At 40.6% G+C, this 25,223-nt stretch overlaps 2 protein-coding genes across 2 annotated transcripts in view; both read left to right on the forward strand.

The window, feature by feature from the left end:
* Positions 1–5,154, forward strand: part of LOC106610514 (interferon-induced very large GTPase 1) — a 31,413-nt gene extending 26,259 nt beyond the window's left edge. The window contains exon 10 of the mRNA XM_014209896.2: positions 306–5,154. Within this exon, the coding sequence (XP_014065371.1) occupies positions 306–4,912 (4,607 nt within the window). The 3' untranslated portion in view covers positions 4,913–5,154. The remainder of the gene's footprint in view (positions 1–305) is intronic.
* LOC106610529 (interferon-induced very large GTPase 1) overlaps positions 1–25,223 on the forward strand; it is a 145,942-nt gene that overhangs the window by 57,937 nt on the left and 62,782 nt on the right. The window lies entirely within an intron of this gene.

Raw genomic sequence — 25,223 nt, forward strand, 5'->3', positions numbered from 1 at the left:
TCTTTGGTGTTTTTAATGGTACACTCAGCAAGATGACATCATCATGTACGGCGGGGCAAACATCATCAACATAATTCAAATCTATGAAGGCAGCCGAATTAGTCATAATTCATGCCTTCCCTTGAGGCATGCCCATATCTTCATTTAATATGTTTTCATAGTTTTCTTACCTTGGAAGTAATCCATGGCCTAACAGTGACTGCAAACTTCATTACCTTGCTACGGTCACCACAAGCTAATGTTAACAAAGTCTCATATTTTCTTGATTGCTGTCCAAAGTATGTTGTCCCCATTTGTTATTGCAGAGCTCAGCCTGAAATCATACATTCAGAAAGTGGGACTGACAGACCATTGTATGAAGAAACTGTCAGTGAAAACCATGCTGGCACTTGATGACCAAATGCTAAAAGATGCTCCAACTCCTCAATCCTCACCTTTGTGTTTTCTGAAGAAACTGGTGAGAATGAGCGTGTCTGCAAGGAATGTGAAGTGCTTCTTTCCAGAGGAAGAAGGTCATATAATTGTAAACCCCCTAGACCTTATCACAGCCCTGTTTCTGTGCTCAGATGGTTTCCTGCAGCAGGAGATGGTCAAGAAAATGTCCATGTGTCAGTTTGCTGTTCCTCTCCTGCTGCCAAACTGTGACACAGAACAAAACACTCTGATGCTGTGGGCCTTGAGAGACATAGTGAAGAAGTTTAGACCGTCTTCACAAGTAGACACAAAGTCCTTCATGGAGGAGAGAGTTGTGGATTCTGATATTCCTATGGTGTCCTTTGTTAGGCTAGGAGAGTGTAGCTTGTCCAAGTCTCAGATTTTGAATAAGTTGCTCAGTAACCCTCAACAGTACCCTGACACATTTGTTCATCATGAAATGGAATGTGGTAATGTCCCTCGTACAATCTCAGATGGAGTGGTTGAAATCAGCTGGTACTTTCCATGTGGGAACCGAAACATAGACATGTTCACTAAGCCTGTGGCGGTGGCCAATCTCAGAGGAGACATCAGGTCCTTTGAAACACAGTTCTCCTTTCTGTGTCAAACATCAGCTGGAGTTTACATTTTCACTGATGATTTCGAGTCAGATATCAAGGTGTTGAAAACCAAAGACACAAAGGCAGAGTTATTTCTGGTTGTCAGCTCACAGAGAAAAACATTCACAGAAAGCACATTGACAAAATTCACCACGGAATTCAGTATCAAGCCAAAAAATGTGATTGTTAAGGGAAATAAAAATGATGCAGAATTGGTAAAAATGTTACAGTCATCTGTCTGTGACATCATTGAAATGATTCCAAACAGATTGACAATTGAAAACATGGCTGACGTAGCTCGTCAGAATGGGATTCTGGTTGATGAAGACATCGATGAGTGTCAGAGTGCCAAGAAGATGGCAGATGAAATCACCAACAACATAAAAGACACAGTGAAATTCAAAGACAAGCAACTACCCTTACAAGGGCAAGTCTGGAAAGAGATATCCCAGTTGGAGAAAGAGCGATGTAGACTGAGAAAAGCAGGGAGTCAAGACATTGAACACTACAAGAGCTCTCTGAAGAGAATGGAGAAAGAGCTGAGAGAGAAGCAACAAAGATTTGATATGACAGAAGCAATGACAAACTTCATAACTGGCATGTCAAGTTCAAAAGTGGAGCGATCTTATTTCCTCAAATGGATGCAGATTAATCTGGACAATCTCTCTCGGCAGAACTTGTCTGGTTTACGGGAACGGTACAAAGAGCATTGTCAAAATCATCCAGAGAAAAAAGACATTGCAGATTTGGATAGGAAAATGTCTGATTGTTCCTTGGGTCTTGAACACTTCATACGTGAGTTGGGACAGTTATATGAGTCTGCCTGCTCCCTCCCTGAAGACAGTCCTCAAAGGAAACGGATGGAGCATCTCCCTGGATTGTGTGCTAAGATGCTGTTGGATGGTTTCCCCATTGAGCTTGTGGATGGAGATGCATCAAATATCCCTCTGAAATGGATATCAGCTGTACTGACTCAGCTTCACACTCTTGTGAAATCCAACAGCAAGATTAGGGTTGTGACAGTTGTAGGGGTCCAAAGCACAGGGAAGTCTACTCTCCTCAACACCATGTTTGGGGTCCAGTTTGCTGTCAGCAGTGGAAGATGCACCAGAGGCGCCTTTATGCAACTTATAAACGTCAACAAAGAACTCAAGAAGGAACTGAAATGTGACTTCATCATGGTCATTGACACAGAGGGGTTGAAGTCACCAGAGTTGGCGCAAGTAGATGATAGCCATGAACATGACAATGAATTGGCAACACTGGTGATTGGACTAAGTGATGTCACAATTATCAACATGGCCATGGAGAACTCCACAGAAATGAAAGACATTCTACAGATCGTGGTCCATGCTTTTATCAGGATGAAGGAAGTGGGGAAGAAGCCAGTATGTCATTTTGTGCACCAGAATGTGTCAGACATGTCTGCTCATGACAACAACATGAGGGACAGGAAGACGTTGTTGGAACAGTTGAATGAAATGACCCAAGCAGCAGCTAGAATGGAGAAGGAGAATATCACCAAGTTCACTGACTTGATGGAGTATGACCCACACACAAGTAGCTGCTACATCCCAGGACTCTGGCATGGGACTCCCCCTATGGCTCCTGTCAATGCTGGCTACAGTGAGGCGGTGTACGACCTCAAAAAGAGCTTGATGCAAGACTTCATAAAATGCCCGAAAAATGATGACTTGACACATTTCCTGCAGTGGACACAAAGCTTGTGGGAGGCAGTGAAATTTGAGAACTTCATCTTCAGTTTCAGAAACAGCTTGGTTGCAGATGCATACTCTAGATTATGCTCTGTGTACAATGGTTGGGAATGGGCTTTCCAGAAGGAGATGTATAAATGGATGGTGAGTGCTGAAACAAACATTTCCAATTTTGGCATGACAGATCAAAATCCCCAGAGGTCCATAAAAGATGTGCTAAAAGACTTGATGAGAGAAGCGTATGAGAAACTTTCTGAGGGAGAGAAGAAAATCCAAGACAATATAGTAAATTTTTTTGAAAAGCAAGATGGCCATGTCAATCTGGTGGAAAAATACAAAGAGGACTTTGTGTCCAGTGCTAAAACACTGAGACGAGAGACAGAAAACACTGTGAAGAACAAACTGCAAGGAGTTGTTGAAATCAAAGAGGGAATGACAGAACTGAACAACATCAAGAGCTCTCAGGCAAGTACAATGGAAAAGAAGGTCCTGGCTCTGTTGCAGAACTGTAGAAAGAAAGAATCTGTTCTATCAGATAAGGAACTCAGTGAAGAGTTTGAAAACATGTGGAAGGAAACTCTGTCTGAGATACACTTCAAAACACTCCCAAAAATAGTTGTGGTTCAAGATGCCTTCCTCATGTTACGTGATAATCTGTTAACGAGGGGGAGTCATGCCAACAAGATGTTGGTTGGAAACAGTCTGGTGGATTGTGGGAAAAAAGCCTTTGTAGTGGTTTTGGTAAAGAAACGTAGGAGCTTAGTTAAGTACTATGATCTCGACCATCACAGGAAGAAACTACAAGAGTTGTGTGATGACATCATAACACAGTGTCATGAGTTTATAACCCAGAAGGTGGAAAGCAAAACAGATTACCATGATACTTACATCAAAGAGCTGCTTATAATGATTGATGAAGCACTGCAACAAAACAACAAATGTAAAGTCAGTGAAGAATGTGAGGTTTCCCTCAAACTACACATCTGTGGCATAGCAGCCAGAGAATTTCAAAAGAACCATGATCATTTCTTTGCCGTCAATGATCCAAGGAAGTGTCTGGAACAGTCTAAGAACAAGTACCTTACAGAGTTCAAAGATTTGTTTCGGGACCGAGACCAGTGCCAAAAGAAAGCAGAGGAGTTCACAAAGCTGTGTTTACAGCCAGCTGTACAGGACTATGTGACCAAATTGATTGGTCCTGATGTGGTTGATGAAGTGAAGACAGGTAAAGGGTCAGAGGATTACAGCACCCGAGGAGCTTTCCAGTTCTCCATTTTAAAACAGCTCGTGACTGATGGGAAATTTGAGAAATACAGAGAATACATAAACCATTATGAAAGGTTTGTGAAGGACTGGCTGTTTGACCAGATTGTCAAACAACTCTCAAAGGACCGTAGTCTGCAGAAATTGGAGAAGAAACATCTTTCAGAGATAGTCAAGATAATCACTAACTCAATTTCTATCATCAGAAATACGTCTAGCCCTGCAAATGATATCAAGACTTTCATTCAGAACATCTGCAGTGCCCTTGTAGAGAAGCTTGTCTTTACAAAGGATGCTCTGGATTTGATCTTGATTATGAACACTGCAGACACAGAACAGTTTGCTGGCTACTTAACAGAGTTTGTGGGAGAAATGGAGAAGTCACTGGAAGCTGAGTATGATCAGAGGACTGATATCAGAGAGAGGCTCAGATCTCTGCCATTCAAGCCTCGGGACAAGATGTTCACCAGTCTGTTTGGCTGTGGGGAGGTATGTCCCTTCTGCAAAGCACCCTGTGAAGCAGGGGGAAAGGAGCATGACAAACACTTTACCTCCATTCACCGTCCACAAGGTGTCAGTGGTTTGGAGTGTTCAGAGACAACAGTGTTAGTGACTGACATATGTTCCTCTGATGTGATTAGTGACAACACATTCCAGACCACCCTGACAGGAGACAAACCTCACCCCTACAAGGACTACCAGACATATTACCCTGACTGGATCATAACTGGAGATTCCAGCATTGAGGCTACAGACTACTGGAAGTATGTGATGGCCAAATTCAATGCAAGAATAGCTCAAGACAAAGGGTCAGTTCCCGCTCATATCCCAGAGGACTGGAAGGCATTAACAGCTGATGATGCAATGAAGAGCTTGAGATTGTCATTCAACATAAAATAAAGTGGAGAATTTTAACAAGCCTATTGTCAACCCACAATACAATTGTTCATTCAAAGATTTCAGACATGGCATGACGTAACTCACCTTGTATGTGTGTATGTATGTATATGATATAATATCTTCATTCCATTATACAATAACTTCACCTAGAACAATAAGCACACCGACAACACACACACACACCGACAACACACACACACACACCGACAACACACACACACACACACCGACAACACACACACACAAACACCGACAACACACACACACACACCGACAACACACACACACACACACCGACAACACACACACACACACCGACAACACACACACACACACTGACAACACACACACACACACACACCGACAACACACACACACCGACAACACACACACACACACACACCGACAACACACACACACACCGACAACACACACACACACAATACACACACACACACACACACCGACAACACACACACACTGTGTAGATCAGCTTTAATATTGCAGATAGATTTTGGCTTCCTTCAATGTTATTGTCTGCATCATTTCCAATCCCCATCTTTTTTTTCTTTTGTTTTGATATATATGCACTACCGGTCAAACGTTTTTGGAACATCTACTCATTCAGGGGTTTTTCTTTATTTTTTACTATTTTCTACATAATATGAAGACATCACAACTATGAAATAACACGTATGGAATCATGCAGTAACTAAAAAAGTGTTAAACAAATCAAAATATACTTTATATTTGAGATTCTTCAAAAAGCCACCCTTTGCCTTGATGACAGCTTTGCACATTCTTGGCATTCTCTCAACCAGCTTCACCTGGAATGCTTTTCTTAAGAGTCTTGAAGGAGTTCCCACATATGCGGGGTGAAGGTAGCCTAGTGGTTAAAGCGTCGGGCCAGTAAACGAAAGGTTGCTAGATCGAATCCCCTTGCTGACAAGGTAAAAATCTGGCGTTCTGCCCCTGAACAAGGCAGTTAACCCACTGTTCCTGGGCTGTCATTGTAAATAAGAATCTGTTCTTAACTGACTTGTCTAGTTAAATAAATGTTAAAAAATATATGCTGAGCACTTGCTGGCTGCTTTTCCTTCACTCTGAGGTCCGACTCATCCCAAACCATCTCAATTTGGTTGAGGTTGGGTGATTGTGGAGGCCACCTCATCTGATGCAGCACTCCATCACTCTCCTTATTGGTCATATAGCCCTTACAAAGCCTGGAGGTGTGTTGGGTCATTGTCCTGTTGGAAAATCAATTGATAGTCCCACTAAGCCCAATCCAGATGGGATGGTGTATAGCTGCAGAATGCTGTGGTAGCCATGCTGATTAAGTGTGCCTTGAATTCTAAATAAATCACAGACAGCAAAGCACCCCCACACCATTACAGCTCCTTCTCCATGCTTTTCGGTGGGAAATACACATGCAGAGATCAACCATTCACCCACACCACGTCTCACAAAGACAAGGCGGTTAGAACCAAAAATCTCCAATTTGGACTCCAGACCAAAGGACAAATTTCCACCGGTCTAATGTCCATTGCTCGTGTTTCTTGGCCCAAGCAAGACTTCTTATTGGTGTCCTTTTAGTAGTGGTTTCTTTGCAGCAATTTGACCATGAAGGCCTGATTCACGCAGTCTCCTTTGAACAGTTGATGTTGAGATGTGTCTGCATTTATTTGGGCTGCAATTTCTGAGGCTGATAACTCTAATGAACTTATCCTCTGCAGCAGAGGTAACTCTGGGTCTTCCATTCCCGTGGCGGTCCTCATGAGAGCAAGTTTCATCATAGCACTTGATGGTTTTTGCGACTGAACTTCAAGAAACTTTCAAAGTTCTTGACATTTTCCGTATTGATTGACCTTCATGTTTTAAAGTAATGATGGACTGTCGTTTCTCTTTGCTTATTTGAGCTGTTCTTGCTATAATATGGACTTGGTCTTTTACCAAAATATGGATATCTTCTGTATCTACTACACGATTCCATATGTGTTATTTCATAGTGATGATGTCTTCATTATTATTCTACAATGTAGAAAATAGTAAACATTAAAAAAAAAATTGAACGAGTAGGTGTTCTAAAACTTTTGACCGGTAGTGTATATTTTTAAAAATATATTTTCCCCTAACCCTAACATCCCTTCCCTAAATGGAGTAAACTAATGGACAACAACATTTAGGCTTTTACTTCCAGCTTATACATACTATATACATTTTACGGACACAGTATATTTTACAATAGTTATCTTTTGTTTGTTTTTTGTCCCATCCTTCAGCTCCACTCAACCCCTCCCATCTATCTCTGAACACCATCCCGTTCTGATTTCTATTTGCCATATTTTTCAACTGTGCTGTGATGTTTCACAAAAGTTCTGAACCTTTCTATTCTCATAGATTCTACGTAATGTAAATTAAAAATAACAATTTTTGCTAAGAGTATTATTATTATTGATCGATTGATTATGACTTTTTAAATTACCCAGTAGTGCTATTTGCAGAGGGGGACATAACTTGGCAGGGGGTCTGGGGGTCCTCCTATTTTGGGGGGCATCTAATGCACATTTCTCATATTTCTACACAATCTAATATGACCCATGGCCTAGAAATAGGCCTAAATATTGATCACCCATATTTCACAGTCTGAAAATCTTCTCACTCCTAAAAGTTAGCCTATAAAAAATCTCAAGAGAAAGTGCAAGTCTCTCCTACTCTGCTCTCTTCAAACTACATCTAGCATATTGGCTGATATAGCCCAGTAATACAATGTAAGGGGCATGTCAGAATCTCTGGTAATTTAACCTATTAAGTTATTTTGTGCATTTGATATTGCCTATAGGGCACAAAATTGCTGGGACCATGGCTGGCAAGTGAGCCGCGTCACATACGCCTAAAATTGTGTGGCGACCCGCACAGACAGCTGTGTGTTTAGGCTATTAGTGGGTTGTGTTGTACTTACCAGTGTTCGCGGGGTCCGACATGCCAATCAACCTGCTATCTGCCAATCACGGGAATGCCTGGAATGTTCTGATGCCGGTCATCCTGGTGGTTGGCGAAGTGGCATGGAGGGGGGGTTGGGCAGGGGAATGGAGCATTGGAAGTTAAGACCAGGTTTAGCCATTGTTCTCTCTCTTACGTCTGGCCTTCACAAGAGGTCACGGTTGGTTTGTGGGGTATCTTTCATTTATTTGGCGTGGGCTACGGCCAAACAGTGGCCTGTGTAAAGTTGGGTTAATAAACCGTCAATTCGTAAACTCATTCCTCTGTCTGGACAATTGTTCCTTTATGATCTAGTCAGGTCATTACAATAATATTGCGGGACTGAGGTTGGGTTAGGGACCAGTTCTTGCGTTAGCAGGTGGGAGTTGGACAGAAAGCCAGCGGGTGCTGGATGAAGCTGGATGAAGAAATCGGTCCTGCGCAGACCTCTACTGTGAACCATGACAGTGAAGCCTGTAATGTTAGAGCTGTTTATTACTGAGTGTGTCCGTGTGAAAAGTAGGGAATTAGCTAGGGAAACTGACAGATCAATAACGTTACATTGACATACTGACTAATACAACTCACATTGCACTGAAAAAATCGTCAGAATATCAATTTTCAATCGTTTGGCCGATGGTTGAATCGTTTGATTCAGGTCTAGTTTGATTAAGGCACAAATAATAGCTAATGTAAGCCAACTTTTTGCCAGCTCTCTCTCTCTAACAGTGCATCAACTGGCGAAAGCTTGCCAAGTTAAATTACTTCTGAAATGTGACAAAACAAAGGCTACAAAACATTTCCATACAAACAACTGTTGTTAGATGGTAATAATAGCCATCTGACATATAACTAGAGGCTAGAGCTGACCTGCCTGTGGTACAGTAGGTACTCACTAGCGTAGTTTATTCACTCATCTCAGTCGAGAGGGGATGAAACATTAGCCAACGTTACATGTCAGTAACAATACTAGCTTAGCACTGCGAATAAACACTAGTTGAGCTTTTGTTTCTGTTAAGTTAAACAGCACTTGTTTTCTCACAAACTGAAATTGAGCGAACAGTGTAGAATTTGAGCAACAGGGAAATGACAGAGTGATTTCCACTAGATAGCACAGCCACAAAGTCAGAAGCGCTTTCCCAGTTTGACAACAGACGCCGCTCCCGTGGGAGAAATCAATAGGCGAATATCACAGCCAATCACAATACTGGCGGGTAAGTAATACTGTGAAACACTATAATTCCACTGTTAGTGCCAGATATATTATGGACATTCTCTGAAATTCTAATACAAAAGATAATCCTATGTGTAGCAGCTTTAAGAAGAACAAGTCAGATTTCCGTATATATTTTTTAAAGGAAACAAATGTATGTACAAAAGAAAATGAGAAGTTAGGCGAGATTTGGGGATTTCAGCTCTTTTTCAGTTCCTTTACATCCAGTTCAAGACGTGCTTGCATTCTGGTAAAAAAAGAAAGTGCCCTTCCTAATAAGGTTGATAGTTATCCCGGAGGACAATACATAATTGTCAACGGTATAATATTTTCTGAAGTGATCACTCTGGTTAATATAAATGCTCCAAACCATGATTTAACATTACTTCAATAAATCTTCCTGAAGCTAAGCGGTCCAGACAGTGAAATCATTATAGGATGATTGTGGACTAAAGGAAAAAAGGACCGAGCACGCCCCCATTCTCAACGACCGGGCTGCAGTGGAGCAGGTTGAGAGCTTCAAGTTCCTTGGTGTCCACATCACCAACAAACTAACATGGTCCAAGCACACTAAGACAGTTGTGAAGAGGGCACGACAAAACCTATTCCCCCTCATGAGACTGGAAATATTTGGCATAGGTCCTCAGATCTTCAAAAGGTTCTACAGCTGCACCATCAAGAGCATCCTGACTGGTTGCATCACTGCCTGGTATGGTAACTGCCCGGCCTCCGACTGCAAGGCACTACAGAGCGTAGAAGTAGTGCGTACGGCCCAGTACATCACTGGGGCCAAGGTTCCTGCCATCCAGGACCTCTATATCTAGCCCAGCCTGCAATATTTGTGGGTGTCGTTGCGCTCATTGCAGTCAGAAAACATATGTTGGCCGATTAAAACCCTTGCGGGTGATGTTGCTTTCTCTCAAAGTCGTACGAGAAAATAACGGAAAACTGACCCAAGATCAGTACTGTACATAGGCAACTTCAACCCAATGTAATGCAGAGTGCATTCCAGCTCGTCAACACAGTCGGCTGCAGGGGAGGTTACTTTCCACGTTGTTCGGTTTATATAAGAATATCAAATTAAATGAATCTAATAAACGCTTTTCCAGGCAGTTTGAATGTATATTCTTATTCTGTGCGGAATCTGTGTATGTTGACCTACAACACACATGCGCATCATGACCTCAACAAAGAAGGCAACTTGGAATGTACCAGATCCTCTCACGCGATCTTTCTCTTTCCCGGTAAATGAAGTATGCAATTAAACAATGTGGTTGTAATCGCTAGTGTGTAATGTTATGGAGATTGATTTATAGCTTTTTACGACATTTCTCAAACCACTATGCATTTTCACTGATCTGTCAAGGTTTTCAAAGGAAAATCTTAGCTATAGGCCTACTCAACAGTTTCAGCTAGCTAGCTAGGTTACAGTCTATGGAGTTTCATGGTTTTGTTCTGGGCAACATCTACACACCTGATTAAACTAGTTTGAGTGGTTAATTACTTAAACCCACATGTGTCAAACTCCTACCATGGGAGGTCCAAGTGTCTGCAGGTTTTTGCTCCACCCTTGATTGATAAATGAAGGTCACAAATGACTAAGGAACTCCCCTCACCTGGTTAGGTGTCCAGGTGTTCATTGAAATGAAAAACCAAAACCCACAGACACTCGGCCCTCTGTGGAATGAGTTTGACACCCCTGTCTAATAGAGCTAGTTCAACTGGTCTTTGCAAAGCCTTTCTAAAGACAGTTTTACATCTTGTGGAGAAAACAATTCCAAACAATGGATGAATTGGGACCACCAGACAGCGATGCTCCCATCCACAGTGAATGTGTATCTATCCAATGGTCATCTTATTATCCATCATTCACATTCTTTACATTTCTGTACATCACCTGTAGTTTTTGTGATGTAATCCACTTACAAATGAAGTGCATCTTAATGCTCAGTTAAAATTTTTTATTAAAATAAGTATCCTACATATACAGCGGTGAAATACAATTCTAAACGTGTTGTGTTCTGTTTACTTTGCAGCTCCAAATAATGACCCTTCACACCTACCACCCTTCTATTCAGACCACTTAGACCTACGGCTGACTCCTTTAGTCTCTATCTATCCATCTATCCTCTGGCTGGATTTTTTTAAGACACTTTCGTATCCACCTTTCATGCAGAATGGCTCCTGCCTCCAGCCGTAAGCTGTGTCCTAGTTGTAAAACATCAATAGGAGGAGCATCAAAGAAGTGCATGTTCTGTGGTGCAATAATCCAGCTAAAGGTCAAGTTAGAGGCCCCAAAAATGAAGTCAACAGATGAATGGGCAAATAAAAGATTTCTGCATTTCTAGCTTATGGAAATGATAGGCCCTATGCACTTATTTGTTGTTGTCTTATTGTTGTTGTCTCATTTATTTTCATTTCATTTTCATTTTAGTCATTTAGCAGACGCTCTTATCCAGAGCGATTTACAGTAGTGAATGCATACATTTCATACATTTTTTTTTCTGTGCTGGCCCCCCGTGGGAATCGAACCCACAACCCTGGTGTTGCAAACACCATGCTCTACCAACTGAGCTACAGGGAAGGCTATGTAAATGTCATTATTTGACTGATATTTGTTGTTTCTGGAAGTTATTTTGTCATTAATGATCCCTGGTACATAGGTTCCACAAGGTAGGAGTGTACCCCCTGCTACTCCTCAGCAAGAGGAAGAAGGATAATATTTTGTCATCAACTACACTGTGTCCTCACAGTGGTATGATGAAACAGACCTCAATGGCAGCAATCCAAAGGTTGTATGAGGTAATTGTGAAAGGTATTTGGACAGAAATATGTATGTTTGTCTACCTTAAGACCCTATCCCTCAACCACCACATCCATCAGACTGTAAAAAAAGAAATTATTCCACTTACGCAAATTTGCCAAAGTCAGCCCCTCCCTCTCCTGTCCTGCCGGCCGAAACTCTCATCCATGTTTTCATCTTCTCCCAAATAGACTTTGGGAGAAGATGAAAGTAGTGAGTTGCACTAACAAACTCCCTCTATAAGCTCCAAATGGTTCAAAACTCAGCAGCCCATCTTCTAACACACTAAATCATCCTGGCAGCATATCACCCCCATCCTCTGTGAACTCCACTGGCTCCCTGTCTCCCACCGCATTAATTACAAGATCCTCCTGACCTAAAAAGCTCTCCCCCACCTTGCTACCCCTCACCTCTCTGACCTTTGTGGTGGCTAATTTCTGCATTACCAAATGAGGAGAGTTACAAACACACCAGTCAGAGTTATACGTAAACTACATCTTTAATAATTAAGATACTTTTGCAAAAGCACTTTGACCTTCAATAATGCACTATCTCTAATGAACCATTGAAAAAGTGACTACACAAAAGTACAAAGATCTTTTTATACCCAAGATCCACCCCTCTCAACGTACATGACGAACCACAGATCTTAGGAACAGTTCAAAGGTTAAGTTTTGTATGAAAGATATCTATAAAACATAGCAGACAGCAACTGCTGTATCAACAGTGTTCATTGTATAGATCAGTGTCTGGTCCTCCTACTCCAACTGGAACCGTCTCTCCCTGGTAAGGTATAGAACAGAACCATTAGCTCATGTTATCTGGAATGCTCTTTAGGCGTTCTTATCAAAATACATCATAAATCTCCTCTGTCAGTGCTATCTCATAGAGGCCCATCCTCAATGAGACACACACACATATGTAAACAATGTTTAATTCTGTCCGCCTCCCTGTCTGATATTCTGCATAGCAACAGAGACATGTAAAAGACAAGTCTGACCTCTCCCCTCTCTGGGCCCCAAGTGACTGAGCTCCAGCTAAGGGAAAAGTACAACTGTCAACACCAGAGTCCAAAGGGCACGCCATCCTAATGACAAGTATCTCACATAAGCATATTATACAAATAAAACATCTTAATTATCTATGTTACCCAACTAATTCTGATTCATCCGCCACACCTTCTTCTCTCCTACAGTACCAGCCCTCATGCTCCCCCCTCAACCACAGTTGGCCACCTTGTCATCCTCAGGTCCAAGCTCCAGAGTTTCAGTGACAGCGCCTTCTCCAGGGTTGCTCATAGGCTTTGGAATTCCCTCCCCCCAGCCATCTGTGACTCTGAGTTCATCATCATCTTTCAGTCCCACCTAAAAACCCACCTCTTCACCATGACCTACCCTTACCTCCCCCATTCTCACACACACCTCTTCTGTTTCACACACTCGCACACACACTCACACATACACGCAACACCTGCTCGCTCTCTCACACATCACATCCTTTCCTTGAGCCCTTCTTACCTCTATTTAACCCTGTTTATATCTGGTTCTAACATGCATTATATGTCCTGGAATATATGTGTGTCTTAAAATAAATAAATAAATAAGTATTATTTTGAAAGAATGAATATCTGTCAAAGAATTAGCATACAATGCGGGACCAGTAAATCTGTTCACAAAGCGGACACAGTGGACAGATAAGTCCACGTGTGGACGCATTTCTAAAAATGTGGGCACAATCAGAATGTGGACAAGATCAGGACAAAGGACGCATGTTTTGCGCCAAAGTATTTTGTTTAATGTTTTTCTTCCTTTTCTTTAGTCTGGTGTTGTTTAGTTAGATTGTTAGTTTCTACAATTGTAAAGCTATGTATGTTTCATGTATAATTATTGTTATTATTAAAGTAGAGGAGTTAGTTCAGGCAAGCAACATTTCAACACATTCTTTTCACATATCCTGTGTAGAAGTTTATTTATAAACTGGGTGGTTCCAGCCCTGAATGCTGATTGTCTGAAAGCCTTGGTATATCAGACCGTATACCACAGGTATGACAAAACGTTTATTTTTACTGCTCTAATTACGTTGGTAACCAGTTTATAATAGCAATAAGGCACCTCTGGGGTTTGTGATATATGGCCAATATACCACGGCTAAGGGCTGTGTCCAGGCACTCCGTATTGTGTCGTTCTTGCTGCCCAAGAACTGTCTGATACAGTTGCCCCCCAGGAGACCAGCTTCACCCGGATCCCCAACCAGGTTAAACCCCCAATATCCCCCACCGCCCAGGAGACCAGCTACACCCCCATCCTCAACCAGGTTAAACCCCCAATAACCCCCACCGCCCAGGAGACCAGCTACACCCTCATCCCCAACCAGGTTGAACCCCCAATATCCCCCACCGCCCAGGAGACCAGCTACACCCCCATCCTCAACCAGGTTAAACCCCCAATAACCCCCACCGCCCAGGAGACCAGCTACACCCTCATCCCCAACCAGGTTGAACCCCCGATAACCCCCACCGCCCAGGAGACCAGCTACACCCAAACCAAACCAAAGAAGACGGGGAGAACGTCCTGTCACCCTGTCAAAAACCCTCCAACCCACTGAGCATGACAGTCAACCCCATCCAACCTCGACCAAGGAAGAGGAAATATGACCACATGGAAAAAGGTAAATTAGTATCTAACGTATATTGTTTATTCATAAATGTTAATGATGTCTATAACTTCAATTATGTTTTTAATAAATTAATAAAACAATTCCAGCGATTGATGGTCCCCTACTTTTCAGGAGGCAGGCATACTGTACACTCTTAGAAAAAAGGGTTCCAAAAGGGTTCTTCAGCTGTCCCCAAAGGAGAACCCTTTTTGGTTCAAGGTAGAAACCTTTTTTGTTCCAGGTAGAACTATTGTTCTGGTGGGTGGTGATTAAATAAATACATGCATTTATTGTTTCAAAGTGTCCAGTGCATCCGGGGCAAACGATTTTCCCTATTCTCCAGATTCTTGCCAATAGAACTTCAAAGGAGGTAAATCTGCAGAACATTGAAATTCCTGTGACTGTATTTACAAGCTAATCCTAGTGCAACACCAATTGTAGTTAACTTGCAGTGCATAGACCTTGTAGTTAAAGTGGCAATATGTAACTTTTTGGGTGGCCCGACCAAATTCACATAGAAATGTTAGTCACAGATCATCATTCTACTTGAAAGCAAGTCTAAGAAGCGGTAGATCTGTTCTACAGTGTCCGTGATTTCTATACTTCCCTTTCCTAAGTTTTGTTAGAGTCTTTTTGTACAACAGCTTCAAACAGCTGATATTAGCTACCATGACATTGCGGAGCGATTTCTGCATAGTGCAGCTTTAAAATAAAACAGACATTTGTATTTGTTGCATAATAAAGGGTCAGGAGCAGAAAGTGAGGTGGAAGCCATGCTCTGGATGGTATGTTTACTTCAACTAATCTCCTAGAATGAATTGAGAATATACTGTACACTCAACACCATATGTATTGAGGATATACTGTACACTCAACACCATATGTATTGAGGATATATTGTACACTCAACACCATATGTATTGAGGATATACTGTACACTCAACACCATATGTATTCGGACAGTGAAGCTAAAATGTACAATTTGACTCTAAACTCCAGAATTTTGGATTTCAGATCAAATGTTTCATATGAGGTGATAGTACAGGTCACCTTTTTACAATTTAGAAATTAAATCACTTTATGTATATAGTCCCCCCTATTTGAAGAAGCCACAAGTATTTAGACAAATTCACTTAAAGTCATAGTAAATGAAATCTTTTGTTTAAAATGCTAAATTCTGGAGTATAGATTCAAGTTTCACATTTTAGCTTCACTCTCCAAATACATATGGTTTTGGCTGTACCTTGGTATTGGACGTTACAGTGCCTTGCAAAAGTAGTCATACCCCTTGGAAATGCCTTTGACAGTGATTAAAGCTGTGAGTCTTCTTGGGTAAGTCTTTTAGAGCTTAACACACCAGGATTGTGCAAAATTAGCCCATTATTCTTTTCATAATTCTTCAAGCTCTGTCAATATGTTGGGGATCATGTCTAGACAACAATTTAAAAGTATTGCAATAGATTTCCAATCAGATTTAAGTCCAAACATTAACTTGGCAACTCAGGAACATTCACTGTCTTCTTGGTAAGCAACTCCAGTGTAGATTTGTCATTGTTTTGTAGGTTATTGTCCTGCTGAAAGGTGAATTCATCTCCCAGTGTCTGGTGGAAAACAGGCTTTGCATTTTGGTCAAAAAGTATATTCCTTTGCAGTTTTTTTCAGTATTAACTTCAGTGCCTTGTTGCATGATTAGATTTTTTTAATTCTGTATATTAGTATTCTTCTTTTCACTGTAATTAAAGTAATTATTGTGGCGTTACTACTATGATGTTGATCCATCCTCAGTTATTCTACTATGACAGCCTGTAACTGTAAAATCACCAATGGCCTCATGGTAACACCCCTGAGCAGTTGCATTCATGTCCTGCGGCTCAGTTCAGAAGGAAGACTATCTTTGATGTGTCTGGGTGATTTAATACATAATCCACACCATAATTATTAACTTGACCATGCTTAAAGAGATATGCAATGTCTGATTTGTTATTGTTACCCATCTACCAATCACTGCCCTTTATGAGGCTTTCAAAAAGCTCCCTGGTCTTTGTAGTTGAATCTGTGCTTGAAATTCAATACCTGACTGAGGGACCTTACAGATGTACATAGAACAGAGGTATGGGTAGTTATTCAAAAATAATGTCAACCCCTATTGAGTCCATATAACATATTATGTGATTTGTTAAGGCAAATGTAACTTGTGTACTAATTTAGGCATGCCTTTATAAAAAATCCAAAATGTTCTTCCACTTTGACCTTAGAGTCCACCATTTTGAGTTGCCTGTTGACAAAAAAAATCTAAATTAATGAAATTTCAATCCAACGTTGTAACACAATAAAATGTGAAGAAATCCAAGGGGTATGAATACTTTTTCCAGGTACTTTATGTAGTTGAAATATTATATTTGAGAGGAGAAGAAGGCACTTGACCAACGTGAGATTAGGTGCAACCAAAAATCATAAAACCCTTTAAAAGGAATAGGTGCAACCCTTGCTCACGATTATATATTGAATGATTTATTTTCTATTTCTGCTTAAAAACACTTCATTCCTTTTTATGTTTTCTTTCTTGTCTTGCAGTGGCAAGAAATGGGACGATGACTGGATCAAGGCCGAGGACCGCGTTTCTCCAGTTTAACCTACTTTATGCACAAATGTATTCCTCACTCTCCCTTCACTTGTATCACTGTCAATCATAAATGGTTGGCCAAATTCACCATGATTTACCATTGAAACATTCATGGAGCATCAGCATGCCCACCATTTGATCTCAATCAGTTTCATGAGAATATGCATTTAGATGTTCTTCATATAAAGTGAGCTACAAAAGTATTGCAACAGTGACACATTTTTGTTGTTGTTTTGGATCTGTACTCCAGCACTTTGTATTTGAAATTATACAATGATTATGAGATACAGTGCAGACTATCAGCTTTCATTTTAGGGTATTTTCATCCATATCAGGTGAACCGTTTAGAAATTACAGCACGTTTTGTACATAGCCCCCCCCCCCATTTTAGGGGGCCAAAAGTATTGTGATAAATTCACTTATATGTGTATTAAAGTAATCAGAAGTTGAGTATTTTTGTCTTATGTTTGCATTGATTCATTTTACTATGTTATTAAATATATACGTTTAATTTCACTCCCATTTCCATTTTTTACCTTTAGTCTGCCTATTTCTATAACACAATGCACATAGCTGATTATCTTATGGCGTAGATACAATTATATTTACTAAAGAGACAGTTCATTTGCAAGTTTAATAGTCTATTTTTCTCCAGATCAAACATGTTGATCTTTCAGCCAAAGCACCCCATACAGAAGCAATCAGTTGATATAATAAAGAACAAACATAAAAAATCAGGCTCTATGAATCAGACAGTAGTAGGTCAGATGGTTGAAAATCAGATTCATATCGTGATTTGAAATGCCAATGTTTACAGTAGGCAAAAATCATCGTGTGGTCTTCATATTTGTTGTTAGTGACGCTCTCCAGTCTCCACTGCCGTGGTTCTGAACTCGCCACGGCATGCCTTGCATTTCTCCCGCACGAGCTAACAGCAGCTGTCCGTGGTCCTGAAATAAAACGCCGCCGCACTATTAGAAAAGGCGCACAGGTTAAAACCTGTTAGTGATCCCTTACCGCGCCAATCCCTTTAGCGGGATCGATTTGACAACATCCAGTGAAATGGCAGAGCGCCAAATTCAAATTAAATTACTATAAATATGAAACTTTCATGACATCACACATGCAATACACCAAATTAAAGCTACACTTGTTGTTAATCCAGCCAACGTGTCAGATTTCAAAAAAGCTTTAAGGCGAAAGCAAATCTTGCTATTATCTGAAGATAGCACCCCATCAAACAAACACAGACAATCATAATTCAACCCGCCAGGCGCGACACGAAACTCAGAAATAACGATATAATTCATGCCTTACCTTTGACGAGCTTCTTCTGTTGCCACTCCAATATATCCCATAAACATCACAAATGGTCCTTTTGTTCGATGAATTCCGTCGTTATATATCCAAAATGTCCATTTATTTGGCGCGTTTGATCCAGAAAAACACCGGTTCCAACTCCCGCAACATGACTTCAAAATATCTCATAAGTTACCTGTAATCTTTATCCAAACTTTTCAAACAACTTTCCTAATACAACTTTAGGTATTTTTTTATGTAAATAATCGATAAAATTCAAGACGGGATAAACTGTGTTCAATAAAAAACGAAAGCAAAGTGGAGCGAGCTTTCAGGTTGCGCGCACCAAACCAAAGAGTACAGCAGGCTGGAGCCTTGTTCTGAATCACCGTACTTCTTCATTTCTCTAAATGAAAACATCAACCAATTTCTAAAGACTGTTGACATCTAGTGGAAGCCATATGAACTGCAACCAGGTCTCTTATAAATCTAGTTCCCCATAGAAAGTTAATTGAAAAGACAGTGACCTTAAAAAAAAAAAATCCTGGATGGTTTGTCCTCGGGGTTTCGCCTGCCAAATCAGTTCTGTTATACTCACAGACATAATTATAACAGTTTTAGAAACTTTAGATGCATTGCGACGCACATAGTCAAAACAAACTCTTACCAAACCGAAGACGTGGCTAAACGCTGTGACAACACAGTTACGTGCATGTTCACAATTCTCCCACTATGTCAGACCTGCCTGCATAAGTGCCATAGTTTTTTTTTATTAGATGAAAACAAACAAACGCGAACATGCTCCGCTGTTGCTAATAGTCACATTAAAAGTACGTCACTTGCAACTGGCCAGTTCATGATGGGACAACCCCAAGTATGCAGTTTAACACACAAGGACTATGCATTCATCTTCCGATGTCATGGGTCATAATTGGGTCAGCATAATAAAATACAATAATCACTTCAATCATTCTGTTTCCATACTTTGATGATTAATTGTGAGTGCCTGTAGATTCTAGGCAGCATTATTTTTCAACTAACCTCTTTTGGAGTCAGTTCTTGTACTCAAGTACAAGTAAAGTAGCCCTCTCGAAAACTACTTGAGAGTAAAGAGGTAACTGGTCAAAGTACTCGTACAAATGCTTAACTAGTACCATCTCATACATAAGGAATTGTTGACTTAAAAGCCCATAACTAATGTACTGATGTAGCTCCATCAGGATGCAAATGATTACTTGAAGACAAGGATAACCTTTTTTTGTTCTTCATTAACTAAACGAATAAGCGCAGTTCATTACAGTTTAAAACCTCTTCAGCGTCTCATCCCGTCAGCGGGATCAAAATCCAGCGAAAAATCATATCGCCAATTAGCATAAAAAAAAAAATTTTTTTTTTAAAGAAATTAATAATTTTTGTTTTTTGTTTTATAGATACACCTCTCCTGAATCGACCCACGTCGTCCGATTTCAAAAAGGTTTTACAGGAAAAGCAAATCATTAGATTATGTTAGATGAGTCCATCGTAAAAAGCAGCAACATAGCCATTTTCCGACCAACCACTTGCATCACAAATAACCAAAAAACAGCTAAATGCAGCACTAACCTTTTACAAACTTCATCAGATGACACACCTAGGACATCATGTTACACAATGCATGCATTCTTTTGTTCAATAAAGGTCATATTTATATATAAAAACAGCATTTTACATCGGCGTCTGACGTTGACTAACTATTTTCCCCTCAAATGCGTCCCGGGAAACAGTGCTACAATTCCCTAAATTACTATTGGAAAACGATTTTTTAAATTTATATTGTCAATCTAACATTTATAGATGAATATCTCTTGAGAACACCTGTCATACCATATTTTAAATTAACTTTACTGGGTAATCACACTTTGGGATAAAAGGAGATGCGATACTCAGAAAATGAGCTAATATACCGAGCTCGGCGCCATCTTGGAACAATCGCATGTCACATCTCATCTTGTATAATATTGTCAATAATCGCCTACCTTTAGTTGTCTTCATCAGAAAGCACTTCCAGGAATCCCAGGTCCACAACAGATGTATTTTCGGTCGAAAAAGTCCATCCTTCACGTTCCATTAGCCTGCTGTTGGTAGCGCGTCCTAGGGCTGTCTCCAAATTCTCCGATGTGCGCAGGGCTGCAGTTTCGGATAAAATGAGATTTTCCCACCTTTAGGTTCGTTCAAACATGTCAAACGTTGTAAAACATGAATCTTCAGGGCCTGTAACACCAAGAGAGCCAATAAGATTCGAGGGGGATGATTTCATTGTGTTTCAAAACGTTTCCAAAGGTGGGGGTAGACAGGGCCGCCGGCGTCATAATGGTGATGGCCCATCCCCTGTGACCAATTTCCAATGCGTCTCATTCACTGAGTTTCGACTGTATAAGGCTCAAACCACTGTGAAAAGACTGGCGACATCTAGTGGAAGCAATAGGAAGTGCTCACTGAACCATTGTTAACGGTGTGATTAATAGGGAAAGATGAGAAGTCGAGTCCACAATTCAGAATTCCACTTCCTGTTTCAATCGGTCTCGGGGTTTTGACTGCCATATGAGTTCTGTTATACTCACAGACACCATTCAAACAGTTTTAGAAACTTTAGGGTGTTTTCTATCCATATATAATAAGTATATGCATGTCCTAGCTTCTGAGTTTGATTAGTAGGCCGTTGAAAATGGGAACGAATTATTTTCAAAATGCGCTGTGGCGCCCCCTATCCTAGGGTATCCTCAACAATGTTTAAATCGGAAATCACCAGGTGAAACAATAAATCGTTCTCCCCGCCAATGGTTCTGTAAAAGCAGAGGGATGGGGCTGAAGAAATGTAACCATAGTTTAAACCATGTTTCGAGGCTATAGTCCAGTGGTGTCAATCTCCTTCCATGGAGATCCTAGTGTCTGCTGGTTTTAGTTTTTTCCTTTCAATGAAGACCTAGACATCCAGGTGAGGGGAGTTCCTTAGTAATTAGTGACCTTCATTCATCAAAGTACAAGGGAGGAGCGAAAACCCGCAGACACTTGGCCCTCCGTGGAATGAGTTTGACACATGCTAGTGTATGTTTACATTTACTTTGTTTACAAACATTGGAGTAGAAAAAGCTTATATTGTGGGTTCTGATGGGGTACGGCAGTTGAACTATTTTCATGAGACATTTATAAATTATATTTTTCATGAATCCAAAAGTGGATGTAACAACTGCAGATTGGCCATTTAAAGGGGTGCATCGGACCTGGTCATGTAACCGGGCAAAATCAGCAACAGACGAGCGCCCTTCTCAAATCTGTGCCACATGATCACATTGTCATCAAGGAAGAAACATAAAATTTTATTTTCCATAAAATGTTCAAACTATTTTTCCTTAGGAAGGCAGACAAAGCACATATGCAAAACGAATGAAATCACTTTTCACCCAGTGCAAACTGCACCCACCCAAACGAACACCGTCAGTCTGTGATAGATTCCTCATCATCAGAGCTGTAGTGGATGCTGTCATAGATGTCATCTAGGTCCTCTTCCAGCAAGGTCTTGCACATTCTCCGATTCCCTCTTTAGGCTTTCCCAGTGCTGCTTGACTTCCTTTAGGACAATTAACTCCTCCTCCAGCCATCTCAGGAGCGTCACCCGGTCAAAGGCTATTTTCTTTGTGAGTAGGTCAGCTGTAAATTCATAAGAATGCAATATGGATTTGGAACTTTAATGGTCGTGCTGTCTGTGTTTGCACAACTGAACAAACACAGATAGCAAAACAGAAACAGTTATTGTGACACACAAACATACTACTTTGTCCATGCAGCTCCCAAGGCCATGCATGAAGGTCTGTGGAAAGGATCTCATCTGCAGATGGTATTGCTGAATCTGGTACAAGGGTGTTGTACTCCTCTATGGCAGTTGTCAATTTTACCTTTTCTTCCAATATCTTTCTGCGCAGAGGGTATATTTTCTTGTATCCATCTGTCATCAAAACAAAAGGAGAATGGAATTATTTTTAAATTGCATGGCTTTGAAATGAAGAGTGTGCAATTCATTATTCATGAAATTTAACAAACCCGTCGGACAGTAGAGGTTCTGGTTGGTTAAATATGGCCAAAATTTGCAGATCACATCCATACACATGAATTGTATGTTCCTGCTGCCAGACAATTACTTCTGCAAGAACAGTGGGTACGCAAAGATCTCTCCACGCATCATGTTGAGGCTCCTCAGAAGTATTCTGTGGCGGCAGACGGCAACATTGAGTCCCTCTTCATCAAGTTTGTTGTTTGTTTTCCTTGACGACTCTTTAGCTGCTGTCCACTGGGATGCTCCACATACCCCTTTTCCATAACCCTAGACAAGGAAGTAGAAGAGTATAGGTTGAACATTTTTTGGGGGGAAAGTGTTAACGGGACAGTGGTTAGGTTTTTAAAATCTAGCTGAGGCCACTGAGCTACCCCCTGTGTTCGCAACAATGGAGATCAGAAGTTGGAGATTGACTGTAAAAACAACAACCACTTGTAAAGTGTGCTGCATTTCTGAACAGAGGGAGTGGTGTAACATCCCTGGACTTGGAGAGAGGATTACCATCTCTCCAAAATGATATGTTTTTATTGGAATAGTGTATAACGAGTCTGCCTTTGAGTCAGATGGCTCGAGGCCAGTCCTATTTCACAGATTAGAAGATACACAGGAAACATACATGTTTAGTCTTTCTATGGACATACGTAGTTCACAATGTCCGACACATCCTCATCCTTGCAGATAAATACGTCATCAAATAATCCTTTGTCATCAGCCCTTGAAAGGATACGTGAAATACATTATATATGACATATGAAATATCAATTAAACTCAGTAATTGATTGTGGGACTTGACAATGTTGATAATTCATTTCATGACAAACTCAAAACATTTAAGCCAAAAATGAGCTCAACTGCATTTGAAAACTTTCACACTGGACAAAAAAAGGCAAACTTTATTTGGATTGTTTAAATGATATAGAGTACAGTGTTATTTGATCAATTATAAATAGTTTTACATACCCTTTTTTGAATCGATACAGCTTTTTGCTCCCGTCCACTGACACTGCAAGCATGCTGGGTGAACAGGCTGGGCAGTCAAAGTACTGTATATCACAGACCTGATCAACTTCAGAGTGGTAGTACGTCCACTCAAAGAAGCTTTTTTGAAAAGTGTCCCACAGATCATTCCGTTCTGGTAAGGGAAAAATACATATGTGAAATATATGAAATAACTTACAATACTATAAACAATACATACTATAATTCACTATGGCTGACTGGATTTGAGTTAAAGCCAGCAAACCAGGTGAAAGCCAACTCAAATGTAGGATGAGTACTTATGGTGTAAAGAGCAGGAAATATTGGATGCAAGAGGGGCACAGATAAGGGGCACGGCAGGACAGTGGTGCAGGAGGCTAACATATACTGTAGCAAGAGACCAGAAGTTTTAACCTCTCTGGGCTAGGTGGCACCAAATCGTCCCACCTACGTAACAGCCAGTTGAATCCTGTGGCGCGATTTTCAAATACCTTAGAAATGCTATTACTTCAATTTCTCAAACATATGACTATTTTACAGCTATTTAAAGACAAGACTCTCGTTAATCTAACCACACTGTCCGATTTCAAAAAGGCTTTACAACGAAAGCAAAACATTAGATTATGTCAGCAGAGTACCCAGCCAGAAATAATCAGACACCCATTTTTCAAGCTAGCATATAATGTCACAAAAACCCAGAAGACAGCTAAATGCAGCACTAACCTTTGATGATCTTCATCAGATGACAACCCTAGGACATTATGTTATACAATACATGCATGTTTTGTTCAATCAAGTTCATATTTATATCAAAAAACAGCTTTTTACATTAGCATGTGACGTTCAGAACTAGCATAGCCCCCGCAAACTTCCGGCGAATTCACTAACAATTTACTAAATTACTCACGATAAACGTTCACAAAAAGCATAACAATTATTTTAAGAATTATAGATACAGAACTCCTCTATGCACTCGATATGTCCGATTTTAAAATAGCTTTTCGGTGAAAGCACATTTTGCAATATTCTAAGTAGATAGCCCGGCATCACAGGGCTAGCTATTTAGACACCCAGCAAGTTTAGCCTTCACCAAAATCAGATTTATTATTAGAAAAGTTTGATTACCTTTGGTGTTCTTCGTCAGAATGCACTCCCAGGACTTCTACTTCAATAACAAATGTTGGTTTGGTCCAAAATAATCCATAGTTATGTTCCAACAGCGGCGTTTTGTTCGTGTGTTCAGGACACTATCCGAATGGTAAATAAGGGTCACGCGCACGGTGCATTTCGTGACAAAAGATTTCTAAATATTTCATTACCGTACTTCGAAGCATGTCAACCGCTGTTTAAAATCAATTTTTATGCAATTTTTCTCGTAAAAAAGCGATAATATTCGGACCGGGAATCTGCAATTAGGTAAACAGCCGAAAGAAAATACAGCATGGGGTCGACTCGGGCACGCGCCTAATTCCTTTGTCCTCTGATCGGCCACTTGGCAAAGGCGATTATGTGTTTCAGCCTGGGGCTGCCTCGACATCGTTCAGCTTTTTCCCGGGCTCTGAGAGCCTATTGGAGCCGTAGGAAGTGTCACGTTACAGCTAAGATCCTGACTCTTCAATAAACAGAGGCAAGAACAACAACACCTTGTCAGACAGGCCACTTCCTGCATGA

The sequence above is a fragment of the Salmo salar genome, chromosome ssa04 (genome assembly GCF_905237065.1).
Source record: "Salmo salar chromosome ssa04, Ssal_v3.1, whole genome shotgun sequence".
In the NCBI taxonomy this organism is placed as follows: Eukaryota; Metazoa; Chordata; class Actinopteri; order Salmoniformes; family Salmonidae; genus Salmo; species Salmo salar.